The sequence below is a fragment of the Prosopis cineraria genome, unplaced genomic scaffold, assembly GCF_029017545.1.
Source record: "Prosopis cineraria cultivar Desert tree isolate PC_DT_omini unplaced genomic scaffold, ASM2901754v1 PC10, whole genome shotgun sequence".
NCBI classification, from domain to species: domain Eukaryota; kingdom Viridiplantae; phylum Streptophyta; class Magnoliopsida; order Fabales; family Fabaceae; genus Prosopis; species Prosopis cineraria.
Window position 1 is genome coordinate 4,731,179 of NW_026555341.1, and position 18,401 is coordinate 4,749,579.

Genomic DNA, 18,401 nt, shown 5'->3' on the forward strand with positions numbered 1-18,401 from the left:
TCAACCATAGTTGGGTTACAGCCACCCAACACATTTTTATATCAATAATTTTAATATAAAATATTTTATAATTGACTTCAACTTACACACTATAACATTTTAGATGAATTTTTACCTCTCACATGCCATTAGGCTAAATTACATTTGTCCATCCTTATACTCCCAACAAGTAAACTAAATCACATTTGTCCATCCTTATACTCCCAACAAGTAAAATAAGCAATTTAGTTAATTTTCAACACAAGCCAGTTATTTGACCTTATAATCATGCCATTTTAACCAATTTAAAGTAAACCAAATATTAAAATTATAGTCATCCAAATTGTACCAAAAATAAAAATAGTTTGAAAGGCATGATTACATTTATATATTCATATAATTGACAATAAACAAAAAGCCCTAATATTGGCAATATAACACATTATAAATCATAAATTAAATACCCAAAAGAGACAGTGGATTTGTACCACTAAGCCTCTGGGACTCCTCCACGTGTCACTCGTGGCTCTTCTCTTGAAAATTGTTAACCACATAATGAGACTCAAAAGTCCCAGTAACCAAAGCCAATTTATGATAGTGTATACAAACAGTTAAGTGTGTGCTTACTAAGTGAGAATTAAAAATAATATAATTTCAACAAATATAAGAAATATTACAATATACATAAACAACCATCCTTATATCCTTCCATTAACCTCGAGCCGTAACCCTCACTCGGTACTAAATTATCCGGCCAAAGGTAGATTAGCCCGAGCCCTTACAAGCCACCTATTGAGCTCCAATAGGAGCGTACCACGTGGCACATAAATACAACAACAATAGCAAGTCTCCCAACACCTCCCACAATAATCAAACAAATTCATAATAATATTGTACAATTATACAATATTACAAAATTCATAATTTTCTCAATAATCACCCAATTAACATGAAGTAATACTAATCACAAATTAAAAGCATGGTTACCTTGTGGCTTTTTCAATAAATTATTCTTTAAAATTTCTCTCTCACCACAATCTTCACCGGTAATACAATCTACAAATAACATATTATTTATAAATATTAGTTTCAATTTTTGAAACTAATAAAATAATTCTAATAATAGAATTAAAAATATAACATAATTTCTAATCTCAATCTTAATACAAATCTATAGTTAATACTATTAAGTAAAATTTTCAAATCCTCTTTTAATTATCAATAAATATTAATAATCTAAAAATCAAATTTTAAACTAATTTCTATTATCAAAATTTTTTTTTATTTTATAAATTCGCACCTAAAATATCCAAAAATTAAAAATTGAGTCTCTAGCTTAGAATCATAATCCTATAGCCATAATAATTTATTTCTCATCTCAAATAATCATCTAAATCTCAATAAATCAACATATATTTTCAGATCTAGTTTAGAATTTGATCCATAAGCCATAAATTCAAATATCATCAACGAATTTATACTCTAGAACATTTATTATACTACTGACAACCTTAAAAATTATATTTATTCAACATAAATTCATCCCTCTTCCAGATTTTAAATTTTCTACCACTAAAAACTCAGAAATCAAAGAAGAAAGATGACTAAGAAAATTTTTTAGAACACTTACTTAGTCTTGAAAAGCTTAAAATTACACCCTAAATATCCTATTAAAAACTCTTACCTTAAAAATTTAGATATTTCGCACCGGCAACTCGCTTCTCTCCACCTCAGCTCGCGCGCAGAATGAATGAAAAAAAATGAAGGAACAGGTGGGTTTTTATAAAAATTCAGTGGGTCCCACATTTTTTTATTTCTTCTTCCCTCTCTCCCCTTTTTTTTTTATATTATTATTATATACAATGATTGTTGTGGGCGGCCGAAAGCAATTTTGTTCTTCTTCTTCTTCCTTTTTTTTGCATACCTTTTTTTTATAATAATAATTTAATAATATTTTTTAATTAATTAATTAATAATAATTTTTTTAAAAAATTTTAATTTAGAATTATATCCTAAGTTAGATTTAATGATCATTTTCTACTAATTTATTTACCTCTAAATATTTTTCAAAATTTCTATTAACCTAAATTAACTATTAAAATTTAAATTGAGATGTTATAAATCACTAATTTGATTATTTTAAATCAAAATAATAAGTGAGCGATCGCTGGGTTCACTTACTAGATTTCTCAAGAATTTAACTTTACACTACAAGAAATTCTAATTGACTATTTGTTTCATATTTCCAGTTCTGATCTCAAGAGGTGCAGCTATTTTCAAGTAAATATAATTTTTTTAAATAGGTTACCTTTTGTTTGTAAGGGAAACATGGGATTTAGCTTATTGGTTGGTGTTCCTATGATGGTCTAATAGACTTGTGTGGTTATTCTGTTGGATGAGAGGCCATTGCCAATATCATTGGGTCTCACTTGGGTCATTTGCACAATGCTTTGGTTGGTTGGAGAGAAATGAAAAAATTTTAATGGAATAGAGGGAAATGAAGGAACCCTCCAAATCCCCCCACTCCTCCCCTCCATTTTGTCATTCAAACAAAAAAACTTCACTACCTCCCAACCAATCATAGCACAAAAAGTTTAGCATATAAGTTTTATTTTTTTTGTTTATATTAAAAAAACGGAGGGATTACTTAATGTCAATATTATTGCGGATTGATACGCATATTATTAGCACCATGCTGTTGAGGAAAAAAAAAAATACATTTCATTACAAGCATCAGCAAGCATTATCACCGTCGATAATCAATATATCCAAACCGTGCTAATGTTATATACGAAGCCAAATTTGATCGGGGCATTTGAAGACACCTGGACCTTTTTAATGTCTTTTAAGACCCAGGCTTAACTAAGAAAAATATGTGGTCCCCACACCTCGCATCTTTCTTTTAGTTTGCTTGTATTTTCTTCTTTTAATTAATAATAATATTGTCCTTTTCCCAAAAAAAATTGATCGGGGCCGAAAAAGGAAAAAAACTCGACATTTTTTTTTTCTAAATTAGTTGGTATGGAGCGCGGGAGGAAACAGGCCGTGCGTGTATTCCACGGGCGGGTGCGTCCATGACGTATGCACAGTCAAGTGAACACGCTCAAACCTCCTCCCCTTTTTTTGTTTTGGCCAGCCACCCTCGTTTTTACTATGAGCCTGAGACCTGAGTATCTCTCCGTCGCCAAACCTCTCCTTCTCTTCGTTCTTCGCACCGAACCCTAACCCTAGTTATTACTTCTTTCACCCTTGACAATCCAAAGAAGGCGTTATCTCAAAACCCTAACCTTAACAAATCAATTGTTACCCAGAAGATCGTAAGATTTTCAATTTGAAAATCTTGCTTTACACCTACACGATGGACTCCCAACAGAGCAATCTATTCGAGACCGCTTCGCAACCCGACACTGGCAACGACGCTTACACTTTCCTCGAATTCAACACTCAAGGGGAGGATTTCGACTATCCCGAGTTCCGTGACTCGATTAGGTCCCCGGCGGCTTGGCCCACTCCGTCCGATTCGCTGGTTGACCCCATGGAGCGTGGTGGTGGAGGTGGAGCGGGTTCTGATCACCAATCCGATGCCTCGCCTGTTTCAGCTGCACCAGGAATCTCTGCCAAAAACAGGGCGACGGGGTCGGGCGGCAGCGGGAACAGCCAGATGGTTGACACCCTAGCTGCTGGGATGAGTGGGTTGAATTTTGAGGATACCGGTGATGATGACAATTATGAATTTGGCAAAGGAGATTTCACTGAACATGCTTGCCGATATTGTGGGGTATCGAACCCTGCATGTGTTGTGAGGTGTAATGTGCCTTCTTGTCGCAAATGGTTTTGCAACTCACGGGGGAACACGTCGGGCTCACATATCGTAAATCACCTGGTGAGTTGTTATGACAACGTTTACCCTTTCATATTTTTTGGTTACTTGTTTTTGTGTTAGTGATAGACTCTCTTGCATAGAAATTGAGAAGTGTGTATGATGTTACGCTGTCTATTGGTTATTCTGGGTGAATTTGGGAGAAGTGTGATGAATGATGGAAAACTGCTTGTTTTTTTTTTTTTTTGATGAAAAAAATTCATATTAGGAGGAAAGAAAAATAAAATGAGGATGGTTAGGCATCCTCCAAAGAATCCAATTCCAGATCGAGAAAGCTAAAGAATGAAATAAGGAAGTTTAACATTCCCCCGGCGTATCCAAAGTGACATTCCTTTATAGATGTACATGCGTGTATGAAACTGATGGAACCCTCTATTCTAATAAGCTTTAAACAAGCATAAACCAGAAACTACACCACAAATGGGGACTGAAAATTACTATTACCGAATAGCAAAGTTGGGTTACAGCGAAATAAGGAACTGAAAATTACAGCGCACTGAAACAGAAATAGCACAAAATACACTCCACCAAACAACAATCACAAAATATAAGTCACTCACTTACAAACATACACTAAGCAGAAGATAAAATGATGAAGAAAGATGACTTCCTCCACCCCCAACCTGACATTCGAGAGGCCAGAGCTCTCCTAACCACTTTCAATATTCCAAATACTCCACACTTTTCTTCTACACGAACATATAGATTTTAAAAGCCAAAAAGTAGATTGCCCCTGCCAAAACACTAGCTTTACTCCCCTACTCTGATGTGTCAGCTGGTCTTTACCCATAGGATTTTCTCCTAAACCCATAGTTCCATATTTGCTGCCCTTTGCCATTCTTTTTATATCTCCTTTTTGTGAGTTTTCATAGTGACAGGAGATGGGGTCTTATCAGAAACTCGGGTGGAACCTCCCAGAAGCTAGATACATTATACTTGAGCTTTTTAAATTAGATCCACGCATAATGTTAGCGTTAAAGTTTCTAGTCTCGGGGGATCTTGTAGCGATACTCGAATAGTGTGTCTTAAATCTCTGTCATCTTTGTTTATGTTGGAAGTCTTTTCATTGTTTCTTTACAAAAGTCATTGGGTTGCTTGTTCAACTTGAAGTGAAAGTGAGAATTATTTGAATTTATGAGTGAAATATAGGATTGGGTTGACATGCAGACAGTTAAAGAGTGTCTTTTTGAAGTTATTGTGGAAGAAATTCCTTCAGTTGCCATTTGAGTCAGAAATGAAAGATTATTGCAAGCTCTTATGCAGTGGAATGTGTAATCAATACACGGGTCAATATGTAATTTGACGTGCTATTTTGATTAAGTGAAGTCTGAGTAAGAATAACTGAATGAGCAAGTAATTTGTGGCTGGTGGTTATGCATCATCAACAAGGTCGAGAGTCTGCATCTATTTTGTTTGTACTCTTATTGTGGTCGAACTCCTCCCTCCTAACCTGTTTCTGGTCCCCCAGCAGAAGGATAAAGCAAATGTTGCATGTTCTTATGTAATTATGAAAACGGAGATATCACTGGTACATTGTTGCAACTATCTTACAGAATATTTATTTCACAAAATAACTGAGAGGTGTGTATCACACTCACAGTATTTCTACTGTAGATTTTTGTCTGTATTTAATCTGGTGTTCGATGTTAGGGCATAAGCATAAGAAGCAGCCAGAGTCTTCTCCTACTCAAATGTCTTCAGTTAATTGGGTCATTTGTATTGATATTTAATATCATTTTTTATCTCTTTTTATTTATGGATGTTAGTGACAGTTCAGATTTTGTTTGACTTAGTTCTTCTGATATTCAGCTGGTAACTTGAATTTTTTTGTGATCATTACTAAGATTAGTGTGTATAACAATAAAGATGTCCGATAAAGTGAACAGAGATATTTTTGCCTTTATATTTGTTTTTCAAAGCTTGTAGTCTTTTTTGCCTTGGTTAGACTAACTTAAATTTCTTGGTCTTTTTTTAATTTACAATTAGAATAAGCATTGTATTTTCACATCCAAAGGACAGTCTACCAAAAAAGATTGCACTTATATGTTGCATATCTTTCATGCTTGCATGCTGGCTTCTGAATTAAACTTGCCCACCTCTTTCCCACTCATGACATATTTTGTGTGTATGTGGAGTTTATTTAGTCTGTCTATTGCTTATCATGTTTTATTGACTGCAAACTGATAAGCAGAGGTCTGTGTACGTCTGTGGAGAGCATAAGTTTATATTGTTCTCTGTGGGTGCAAGTGTTGTTTAGCTTCACTTGTCAATTTGTTCCTGTAGGTTCGAGCAAAACACAAGGAAGTCTGTCTTCACAAAGATAGTCCTTTGGGAGAAACCATTCTTGAATGCTACAACTGTGGGTGTCGTAATGTGTTTCTCCTTGGATTTATTTCTGCCAAGACAGAAAGTGTAGTTGTTCTTTTATGTCGTGAACCTTGCTTGAGTGTTAATGCCTTGAAAGATATGAATTGGGATCTCAGTCAATGGTGCCCCTTGATTGATGATCGGTGTTTCCTGCAATGGCTTGTGAAGGTCAGTTTCTTCCCTATCTATTGGGTGTGTACATAATATATTTTTTCCCGCCTTCCTACAGTGTTTGCTTTTGCAGATTCCCTCTGAACAGGAGCAGTTGAGAGCACGGCAGATTAGTGCTCAGCAAATTAATAAGGTGGAAGAGCTTTGGAAAACAAATCCTGACGCTTCTCTTGAGGACCTTGAGAAACCTGGTGTAGATGATGAACCTCAGCCGGTGGCTTTAAAATATGAAGATGCATATCAGGTGTTTATGATGATTTGTTAAGGTTTTACTTTCATAGACTGTGGATGATGTCACAATTTCCACGCTTTACTCTTTTCACTTCTCTAATATGCTTCTTCTTTTCCTTGCTTTTTCAGTATCAAAATGTTTTTGCACCACTCATTAAGCTTGAAGCTGATTATGACAAGGTAGTGACTTACACATTGCTTTTTCTTTTCTGTTCACGTAATTTCATATGCTACCAGTAGTTAACATCAAAACATGTTTAGTTGCTTTTGTTTTTTTAAAAAACATGTTTAATTGCCATCCCCCGTTTGAAGGGTTCACTGGTATCATATAAGTGTTCTGTTGTTGTAGATGATGAAAGAATCTCAAAGCAAGGACAATGTCACCATTCGATGGGATATTGGTCTTAATAAGAAACGCATTGCATACTTTGTATTCCCAAAGGTACTCTATGTATCATTTTATTTGCAAAGGTTTCTTACGTAATATTTATTTCATACTCTGGTTATCTAATTCACGTCTTGTTTCGAATGAAATCTCTTTGTTTATTTTGTTCTCTCTTTATTGAAAATGAATATATCTTTTGCTATTTCATAGGAAGATAATGAGTTGCGTCTTGTACCTGGTGATGAATTACGATTGCGTTATTCTGGGGATGCTGCACATCCTGCATGGCAATCAGTGGGGCATGTGGTATGAGACTAACTTCTGAGATGCATCATGGGCACCTATCTCTTTTGACACATGAACATCTGTGTGTGTAACGTGTTGTAATTTATTCATTTATCTGTATGTTGTTGCTGCATTAGAAATGGATGGTCTAGAAAGTTGTCATTGGGCACAACATTTTGAATACATTGGTCACGTCCTTCTATTCTTTGCATATACTTTGACATTCTAAATGTCGTATTCGTTGGGCACAACATTTTGAATGCACTGGTCACGTCCTTCTATTCTTTGCATATGCTTTGACATTCTAAATGTCGTATCCAACATACGTTTGTTCTAAATTTTTCTTGTTTCTCGGGTCTCCTATCATTTGATGCATGTGGAGTACCCTTTGAGTACTGATAAGTATGAACCGACTGTGTGCATTTTTAAAGATAGAATCACTGATATTAGTTGTGTTCTTGTGTTAATTTGTTGTTAGTCAATCCACAAGTTTTCTATCCTATAGTGATTGAATTTGATGTTGTGTAATATCTTTTAATTTTGAGTTTTCAGATTAAGCTAACTGCACAAGAGGAAGTTGCTCTTGAACTTCGTGCAAATCAGGTAGTTCTAGTCTTAGTTTGCTAAATCTGCATCATGAAGTTCTTTATATGTGCCTTTTGGTTACTGCGCAAGTTGTATGCAGGGGGTTCCAGTTGATGTAAATCATGGTTTCAGTGTTGATTTCGTGTGGAAGAGTACGAGCTTTGATAGGATGCAAGGAGCCATGAAAACCTTTGCAGTGGATGAGACTAGTGTAAGCGGGTAAGGTGGCTCTAGCTTCTAGGTCAGACTTGATTGCATTTATTTGTATTCTGTCTTCCTTTGTATTGCCCTTTTGCTTTCATTCTCTTATTTACATCTTCCCTTTATCTATCACCCCTCATGATTTGAAGATCGGGGATACTCAAGATTATAAACTTCGTTGAACTTGATTTCATAACAGTTGCAAGGACAACATTTGTGGTTCTGCATAGGCTCCAGTGATTGAAGTATAATAAGGACTTGGGAGTGGGTAGGTAATGGATAATCATATAGTAGCTCGTATATCAAATCTATCTTGTCATGGCACATTACTTAGTGCTAATGGTAAGCTTCAAATTTAAGCAGAATATCAGTGTAGTTTTTAGGTACTCAGTCACTGAGGTGGGATGCTGAAGAAGGTTAACATATCTCATACCATGAGAGGCATTGGCTAACGCCCAGTGCTCACCTAGCGGTGACTTTGGTGGTTTTTTGTTCTTTAAAGGCAAATGTCTCAGGAGACTTAATGTATTTGAATGGTGGAAAGGAAGAGTTAGCTTAGCCCATACCTGAAATTTTGAAATAGTAATAGCATAAGATAGGAAATTGTAAAGCTCAACTTTAGATGCCCAGATAGCTTTTGAGGTTTCCCATTTATAATATGTTGGAACCCTCTACCCTAATAAACTTAAACAAAAGTACAGAAAATACACCACAAATGGGATTAAACAGGCCAATGGAGTTGTATTACAAGCAAAATAAGGAGCTGAAATTACAGGGTACATGAATCAACCCAAAATACAATGAAACAACACAACATACACCCAGTACAGCAACACAAACCTAAGCTACACATGAACAAATGATAGAGTAAGATGAACTTCCTCCACCCCAATTTGGCATTCGAGAGGCTAGAGCTCTCCACACCACTCACGATTTTTCAAAATACTCCACACCCCCCTCTGCATGGAATTATAGATTTAAAGAGCCAAAAAGTTACTCATTACTCCTACCAACACTACCTGGCTTTGCTCCCCTACTTTTCTGTGTCAGCTGGTCTTTATCCATATGATTTTCTCCTAAACCAATAGTCCCATCTTTGCTGTCCCTTGTCTATTCTTTTTATGTCTCCATTTTAAAGGTTTGGCATTGACTATTGATGGGGTCTTATCATAATATTATTTGGGCTACTAGTTTTTAGGGTTTTGACTTGATGGTTAGCATTCTTATTCATATTGGTGACTTTATTGATGCATTTACTGATGCTATGTCTTATGACTTAAAGATAATTATTTTTATATCATTAATTTATATGTAACAAATTTTGATCCAAATTTACATTAAACTGTCTTTGCTAATACTTCCTCTGGTCCTAAATATAACTAGCTTTTAACAATAATCCGCATACTAATAAAATCCTTATTTCTTTGAAAATATATATTGTTTTCCTTTTTTACTCTTAGTTCCAATTTATGATAAGTGAGAAGGTCATTGATTCATGACACAAGAATCTAGGTTAATAAATACAAGGGGTAAAATGGGGATTGTTTTTTTCCCCAAATACTAAGTTGCTCATATTCTGGACCAAGATTAGTTGGGAGAAAATGCTTATATTTTGGACTGGAGGAAGGATAGTATATTTTACCCTTTTTTTTGTGCCTCGTCACTCAGTCGTGTAGGTTTTCAATTCCTCTTGCCAGAGGCAAAGTTTGGAGAACGGTTAGAGATTAGGGAAGATATCATCAATCAACATCAATATTAAATCAAAATAAAATCTATAAAGTATGAAGAGCCACACTGTTAACAAGCTATGAATAATGCACTTTATCTCAGGCTTCATGCAAATGCAAGGGGCCTACTCCTTAATTACTCATGAAATAAGAATTACAGATAAATATGTCAAGTAACATTTTAATTAAGATTAGGTTTATTATTTTTTATGTTGCTTTTATATTTTTAAACTATCTTTTCACTCCTGAAGTTATTAGGAGTTATTCATGGGCTCTATGTGAAGTTCTTAGTGATTGTACAGGGGAACTTCTCATTTTTGGGGCAGAACACATTTAAAGTTTGTTACCTCCCTTTCTCTTTCCTCTCAGTTATCTCTGTCTCCCCTTCTCTATTGCTCTGTAAGGTGTGCCTAGTGGGTGCTTTTCATCTTTGACTAACTTAGGAACACTTATAATGTTAGAGAACTCTAATCTATAATGGGAGGCATTGTGGCAGGTTTATGTTCTCTTGATTTTTTATAGGATCTCACAAAATCAATCTTAATTATCTGGCTGAATATTTGATTCTTCTCTTGTTTGCGAAAGTGTTGCTATTTATGTTTTCTAATGTAGGTATATTTACCATCACTTATTGGGTCATGAAGTTGAGGTTCAGATGGTGCGCAATACATTGCCTCGTCGCTTTGGTGCACCTGGGCTTCCAGAGCTCAATGCATCTCAAGTATGCTGTTCTTCCTTAAGATATTTTATCTCATTAATGTGGAATGCTTTTCTTGATAAGATTTTGTTTTTTAAAATTGCTATTTTCTTCTCATTTTGCATGACTGATTACCTGTATTCTTCTATTCTCTGCTTTTGGTGGAAGAGATTGTTTAAAATTGTTGTGAGGATGGTACATTAGTGCGTCTGTTGTAACTTGTGAGTTTTAGGCATGATATGGAGAAAGGGTTACTAAAACTGTAGAGATGTCTTACCTGTTCTATGACAAATTTGAGAAAGTTAGATGCTTTTCACTTAGTTCCGACCATGTTCTGCTGCCACCTATGAGAATCTTTCAAGTTGCCTTCTTCAGAGTAGTAACTGAACCTCTTAATTTGTAGGTTTTTGCAGTTAAAAGTGTTCTTCAGAGGCCTATTAGTTTGATTCAAGGTCCTCCTGGAACTGGTAAGACTGTCACTTCTGCAGCAATTGTATATCACATGGCAAAACAAGGTCAGGGGCAGGTAGAATCACTTCACCTTTTTCTTATGTTGATTGCTTTTTTTTTTTTCTATGCCGTTGCTACGAGTCTTTCTTTTCATTTTTGCCCCCTTTTCAAATCTCAGGTTTTGGTTTGTGCACCTAGCAATGTGGCTGTTGATCAGCTTGCTGAAAAGATAAGTTCTACCGGGTTGAAGGTATAATCAGTGTTTGTTCTGATCTGTTGTCATATCATGTGTGAATGTAAGGAACTGATGTCAACAAAGTTCTCCAAACTTCTAGTTTTGGAGAGAAACTAATTAACTTTGGGTTGTTTAGAGGGCGACTGCTTCTGTTTCTTGATTTCTCCTTGTTAACACATGTTTCTGTCGTTCAAGGTTGTTAGGCTTTGTGCAAAGTCTAGAGAAGCTGTGAGTTCTCCAGTTGAGCACCTAACGCTTCATTATCAGGTGAATTTTTATTCCCTGTACAATTTTTTGGGTGTTTTTATGGCTCTTTCCAGCACGCTTTGGCTGTGTGTCCAAAATGAATGAGGATTTGCTTGTTGCATGGGAATTTTGATTACTGTAGGTTCGAAATCTTGACACATCTGACAAGAGTGAACTTCACAAGCTACAACAGCTGAAAGATGAGCAAGGTTTTTAGTTTTTCCCCATAAACTCTGTGGATACCATGTTCAGTTGGGATCTGGGTGCTTTTTTCTTGTCAACATAACTTGGTTGCTTTGGTTATCCTACTGAAGCCTGTCACGTTTGAATTGAATTTCCTTTTATTTATTTATTTTTTTGTAGCACTATTTGCTTATGCTTGTGAGTTTACGTTACTATTATTTCTAGCAAGATTTTTTCAATAATTTGTTATCGTGTTAGCTTTGAGGGTGGCACTTATTGAGGAAAAAATGGTAGAAAATCGGTTGAGATGGTTTGGGCATGTACAAAGAAGACCAAGGGAGGCACCAGTGAGAAGAGTGGAACATATAACTTTGAGTTCGATTAAGAGAGGTTGAGGAAGACCTAAGAGAACACTTTTGGAAGTTGTTGAACGCGATCTCTTAATTAATAATATTCCTAAAAGTTTGATAAATGATAGAGCACAATGGCGTCTTGCAATCCATGTAGCCGACCCCACCTAGTGGGATAAAGGCTTGTTGTTGTTGTTATCGTGTTAGCTTTCTTGTTGAGAAATTAACAAAACTATTGAGTCTGTGGGTAATTGTAACATTGGGACAACTTGTTATATGGTTTTCTCGTTTTGGTATTCTGTTGCTGCCTTCTCTCTTTTGATTTATTTATGTTAAATTCTCTCCTTTTGTTGTTCGAGCAAGCATGCTTCTCAGACAACGATCACTTATGTTTTTTTTTTAATTGAGTGCGTAGGTGAACTTTCAAGTAGTGATGAGAAAAAGTACAAAGCACTAAAGCGAGCAACAGAGAGGGAGATTTCTCAGAGTGCTGATGTGATCTGCTGCACGTGTGTTGGTGCTGGAGATCCTCGGCTGGCAAATTTTAGGTTCCGTCAGGTTGGATTGTATATTATGGTTCAAATTTAAGCGATATTTCATGCTAGATGCTTACATTGCTGATGATGGTTTTAGGTACTCATTGATGAGTCTACTCAGGCAACAGAACCTGAATGTCTCATTCCTTTGGTTCTTGGGGTCAAGCAGGTATTTACAGTTCAAATCTGTACAAACAGTTTTGCACTTTCGGGTGATGTTTCTAATTGGTAATCTTGTTTAGGTTGTTCTTGTTGGTGATCATTGTCAGCTTGGTCCAGTCATTATGTGCAAGAAGGCTGCTCGTGCAGGCCTTGCACAGTCACTCTTTGAGCGACTTGTTCTGCTTGGTGTTAAACCAATTAGATTGCAGGTAACGGACCTCTTAGTTTATCAAGTGATATTTTATGACTACAACTTCTTTAAGATGCTTCACTACCTACTACTGGATGGTTTCATCATTTGTGCTTATTAATTGAAGGGTCTCTTATATTGTATTGAACATGATAGCCAAGTCCTAGTTTTTGTTTGGTTTCTTGTGTTTACTCTGCATATTATTTCCTCATGTTCCCTTGGTCTGAAGCCTCCAAGTTGTTCAATTTATTTTATAACTAGCTCTTGGGACTTTTGTGTTGCACGAAGCCCAAATCTGGAAAGATTATGCAAGGAAGTCTTGGTTCTTTGCTTTGTCAAAACCCCTTTGCACTCTCCTGCAACCTCTGTTAATTCTTTGGTTCTACTCAGGATCGGTCTGTTACTAATGTTTATTACTATTCTTTGGGTTGACATCCTACTTAACTTTACATCTATAACCTGCTTTTACCCTTCAGCTCTACTCAGTTGGTTTATTTACTCTTATTTAGTACACTGGTTCTTTTGGTTGACATTTTATTTATATTTTATTTTTTACAATCCAAATAGCTATGTGTGTGTGTGTGTGTGTTTGTATTTTCTCCTTTTACCTTTTCTGAGCCCATTGTTTAGTGTATTTACACAAGGCTACATGTTTGATGCTCTTGCACATCAGGTTCAATACCGTATGCATCCATCTCTCTCAGAATTCCCTTCAAATAGCTTTTATGAAGGCACTCTGCAAAATGGAGTTACTGTGAATGAAAGGCAATTATCAGGAATTGATTTTCCCTGGCCAGTGCCCAATCGTCCCATGTTTTTTTATGTTCAGGTACTGTAGATGCATGCCATGTGAAATGTTATTTTATCTTTAGATGTCAATTAATGGTGTACTTCCTCCGATCTTTATTGTAAGACACTTTTATCCATTTTGCATATTTAAGAAAAGAAAGTTTTTTCTTGATATTATAAAAATTTGAGATGTCCTTTCATCCTTATCTTTGGCTTTAAATAATAATACAACTATATTAAATACTTTCACGTTAATCAAGAAAGGGTAAAATTGGAAAAAATGGTTTCATTACTATAACGTGTCTTGCATTTTGAACCAAAAATTACTTTTAGAAGGTATCCTACAAATAAGAATGGAGGGAGTGTATGCTTATTCAGTACACACATTCTTGTTCCACCTCATGAACTTCATATGCTTTTCTGTTGTTTTTCCCTTTTATTTGAAATTTACATCGGCTGTAATTCTTTTAATTGGTCTAATTGTTTGATAGATGGGACAAGAAGAGATAAGTGCAAGCGGCACATCTTACTTAAATAGAACTGAGGCTGCAAATGTTGAAAAGATTGTAACTACTTTCTTAAGAAGTGGTGTAGTCCCTAATCAGGTATCTTGGCTTTATATTAATTCTTGGATTTATGCTTGTCAAGCTGATTTCAACAATTTTGGTTGTGTTTTATGTATGTTCAACAGATTGGTGTGATAACACCTTATGAAGGACAAAGAGCTTATATTGTGAACTATATGTCAAGAAATGGTGCCCTCCGGCAACAACTTTACAAGGAGATTGAGGTTTATAGATACCAATGAGATTTATAATCTTGTTTTATGTTGCCTCAGTTCCTAGATTAATTTTATTCATTTCTGTATCTTTGGTCTCATAAGTTTATTCATTTCAGGTTGCTAGTGTTGATTCCTTTCAAGGAAGGGAGAAAGACTATATCATCCTGTCTTGTGTAAGAAGTAATGAGCATCAGGTTGGTTGCTTCTCTTTGTATACCACTGTTCAATTGTTTGCTTAAATTTGTTCTGCGTGAAAGAACCTCTTCTATCTTGTAAAACTCATGTATTGGTGGTTGACCTATTTCCATGTTTAGGGCATTGGGTTTCTGAATGATCCTCGCAGGCTCAATGTTGCATTGACCAGAGCTCGATATGGCATTGTTATTCTGGGAAACCCTAAAGTTCTTAGCAAGCAGCCTCTGTGGAATAGCTTGTTGACACACTACAAGGTATTCTTTTTTAGGATTTTTTCCAGTGGTGTTATTAAGTTGATACAAAATAGATTTATATGCATCAGTGCATCGTGAAAGCAGGGAGGGACATTGCAATGTTCGTGCAGGGGTCTCAGATTTGAGAATAATTGATGAGTTTAAATTCCTTTGTTTTATTGATAGAAAGGCCCACAAAATGTGATCGGTGTTTTAATCCATTTTGCACTTCTCTTATTTTATGCATAGTGAATCTTCATTTTCTTAAGCATGCCATTTTGCTTAATTTTTTCCCATGTACTACAGGAACACGAGTGCCTGGTTGAAGGGCCTTTAAATAATTTGAAGCAGAGCATGGTTCAGTTCCAGAAACCCAAGAAGGTAGGTGATGAAGGCTTGCAGAGTATTGATTGATTTCTGCCCTGTGGGCAAGCAGGTTAGTTAGCCTTAGTTGTCTTATACGAGACTAATTTGTCTTATTTTAATGCAGATCTACAATGATAGAAGGCTTTTTTATGGTGGTGGTCCTGGAGTTGTGGCCGGTGATAATTTTGGATCAGTTGCCTCTGGCCCAACTTCTGACCGGAAGAGCAGCAGGGGCAGGGGTATGTAATTTCAAGCCTGTTGTATTTTTTTGTGGTTCTAGAGGTGGATGTCCCATGGTAGAACTTCATATGTAACCTGGAATAGTTGAGACTGGTTATTTATTTATTATCCAAGTTAATTTATGACAGCTCCTGAATTCTAGAGTTTTTGATGTTCAGATAACTTGCTGATGTTAACTGCAGGAACTTATATGCCTCCTGGTCCATCAAATGGAACCCATAAGCCTGGTGTGCATCCATCTGGATATCCCATTCCAAGGGTACCTCTTCCACCTTTTGGTGGTCCTCAATCTCAGCCATACACCATTCCAACTCGTGGAGCTGTACACGGGCCAGTTGGGGCAGTCCCTCATGTACCACCTCCAGGGACTCGAGGTTTTGGTGCTGGACGAGGTAATTCTGGCACCACAGTTGGTAATCATCTCCCTCACCAGCAAGGCACACAACAATCTCTAGGGAATATTGGATCTACTTTCAACTTTCCAGCTCTGGAAAATCCCAGCAGCCAGCCATCTGTCGGTGTTCCATTGTCTCAGCCTGGGTTTGCCAATAATGTCTGCTCTCCTTATTCTGCCTTTATATGTTCTTTCCTTATCCCCTGTATATTTTCACATTGGTCAAATTCTGATCACATCTTTCTCGTGTATTTTAGATGCCAGTCCAAGGAGCAAGCCAGTCATTTAGAGATCAGTTTTCTGTGCCAGGAATGTCTCAGGTATTAATATATTTTATAGTACTGAAATAGAAGTTTGAGGTTCTTCAGGTGTATTGTTGTGTTATATTAGTCCTCATTTTCTGTTTTTTTTTTTAATTATTACCTTCAGGACTTCTTGGGTGATGACTTCAAAAGCCAGGGATCTCATGTTCCTTATAATGTTACTGATTTCTCTACCCAGGTATGCCTAATGTTGTGGTTCATTTAGCATGATACAGATTTCTTAATCGTGAGACCTATATTTTGTCTCGAACAACCTGGAGGACTCTGTTGTCTCTTGATATATGTTAAGTTAAATAAGTTTTGGTACCAAAATCAAAATTTATCATCTCAACTCTCAACTAATTTATATTAGGCTAACATTCTTGCTATTGATCATTTCGTTATTTCACTAATGAAGCATAATATGTTATTTGATCTAATACCTCCTTAAACTTTATTTTTTATGCAGATAACCCCTTCAAACTTGAGTTATATGTAGATAATCCCCCATAAACTATCAGTCGTGTAGACAAACCCTCTGTATGTTACATTATTTTAGTAAAATAATGGACAAATTTGCGGCACAGTAGTTATTTGCATAAATATAAAACCTTAGGGTGGGTTTTATTGCAAGGTTTTAAAGGTCATGGAGATTATATTATTTGCACATAACCCTAAGTTCAGGGGGTTATGTATAATTTATCCTTTATATTATGCTAATTTATCTATTTTTTTGACAATTATGTTGTTCAAATCTGTCTAGGCATTTGGCATGTCTCTTGATCTGTTTACTGTGTTGTCTACTATCTTTTTCCTCCCTGAACTTTCGAGGTTCTTTGGCCTAGTTGCTCACAATTTGCCTACACCTTATAGGCTTCTCAGAGTGGATATGCTGTTGATTATGTCACACAAGGAGCACAAGGTGGATTCCCTGGAAACTTTTTGAACCAGAATTCTCAAGCGGGTTACTCACGTTTTAGTTCTGGAAATGATTTCATGTCTCAGGTTGTTAGAAGCCGCTACATTATGAGCTCATTTCTTTTGGATTTGGGTTGCTTGTTTCTTTATTTTTGTAACCTCCATTGTTATTTATCAGGACTACATGACCCATGGATCCCAAGGCCTTTTCACTCAGGTTGGCTTCAATGATCCCTTGCAAGATGATGCGCCACAGAGCCAATTTGGTGTGGGCAATGCCAGCCCTCTTCAGTCTCAGGTTTCCTCTAGCTTCTGCTAGTTTATTATTTTGATGTGGAGATAAAATATGACAAGTTCTCATTTTGTTAGCTTTGCAACTTATTATATTTGTGCATGCTGCTCTCTTCAGTCAAGTCTAAGCGCTTTTTTTTTTTTTGGGGGGGGGGGGGCGCAGGGCCTTATGAATTCTCTCTACTCCCAGCCTTTTGCTCAATACAACACACAGCCGATGAACATGCAGGCTTCCCAGCCACAGCCTCAGGGTCAGAGCTCCCAAAATCAGAAAATACACTATAATGGTTGAGGAACAATAGAAGTATACCATGGCTTTGATGGGTTATAGTCTTTGCATTGGGTTTGTGCCTGTCTTATACACGATGGAATGTACTTGCATGACAAATTGGAAGAATACCCTTCTCGGGACATCTCTGCATAAACCATACTACTGAGGGTTCGACCATCCTGAGGGTTTGGCACCCGGAATCTGATTGGTGGAATTGTGGGGGCATTAGGAAGGTGTACTGGCAGCACATCCTTGGCTGAGAAGGAAAAGATAACCCCATTATTACCCTTGCTCATTTTTGTTGTTTTTGGGATATCAACGTGAAGTTGTTCTGCAGAGCCATTACATGGAGAGCCCTTTCAATTCGTCCTAGCTTGTAATTATACTCCATATTATTTTTTTACGAAGATGTCAGAAAATGTTTTCCTTTGTACAACTGGCATCACTTGGTGGTATATAGAAGTGGATATCGTGTGACTTGTAAATCACCAAGGTTCCGAGTGACTGGCAGATTATCTGTACTAGAGGATTTTCCGTACTGTATTTGCGCGCCATAGCGTTAGGCAGGCGTGTTCCTGTTTAGTCTCCTCTATAGTGAGATGGTTGCTGTCTGTCTTGTACCCTCTCATCTAGAACTATAATTTGACAGTCCCGCGGAGTGTTTATTATGCGTTTATCGTAATTATTGGATATATTTTATAGCTTCAATAAGATCGAAACCCAAGCAACACAAATGAGGATCCGTTTGCCATGTCTCTATT

General features: G+C 36.5%; 1 protein-coding gene across 1 annotated transcript; it reads left to right on the top strand.

Annotated features, from left to right (window-relative positions):
* Positions 1-3,078: 3,078 nt before the first annotated feature.
* LOC129321514 (regulator of nonsense transcripts 1 homolog) lies at positions 3,079-18,308 on the top strand. Its single transcript, XM_054967295.1, has 29 exons — positions 3,079-3,862; positions 6,143-6,394; positions 6,471-6,641; positions 6,758-6,808; positions 6,978-7,070; positions 7,224-7,319; positions 7,851-7,901; positions 7,984-8,102; positions 10,424-10,532; positions 10,912-11,034; positions 11,137-11,208; positions 11,389-11,460; positions 11,582-11,648; positions 12,388-12,530; positions 12,606-12,677; positions 12,751-12,879; positions 13,534-13,689; positions 14,141-14,254; positions 14,341-14,439; positions 14,547-14,624; positions 14,745-14,879; positions 15,165-15,239; positions 15,349-15,463; positions 15,647-16,017; positions 16,116-16,178; positions 16,288-16,359; positions 17,034-17,165; positions 17,257-17,376; positions 17,533-18,308. The coding sequence occupies exons 1-29, from the start codon at positions 3,338-3,340 to the stop codon at positions 17,659-17,661; spliced, it is 3,804 nt and encodes a 1,267-aa protein (XP_054823270.1). The 5' UTR covers positions 3,079-3,337; the 3' UTR covers positions 17,662-18,308.
* Positions 18,309-18,401: the final 93 nt, after the last annotated feature.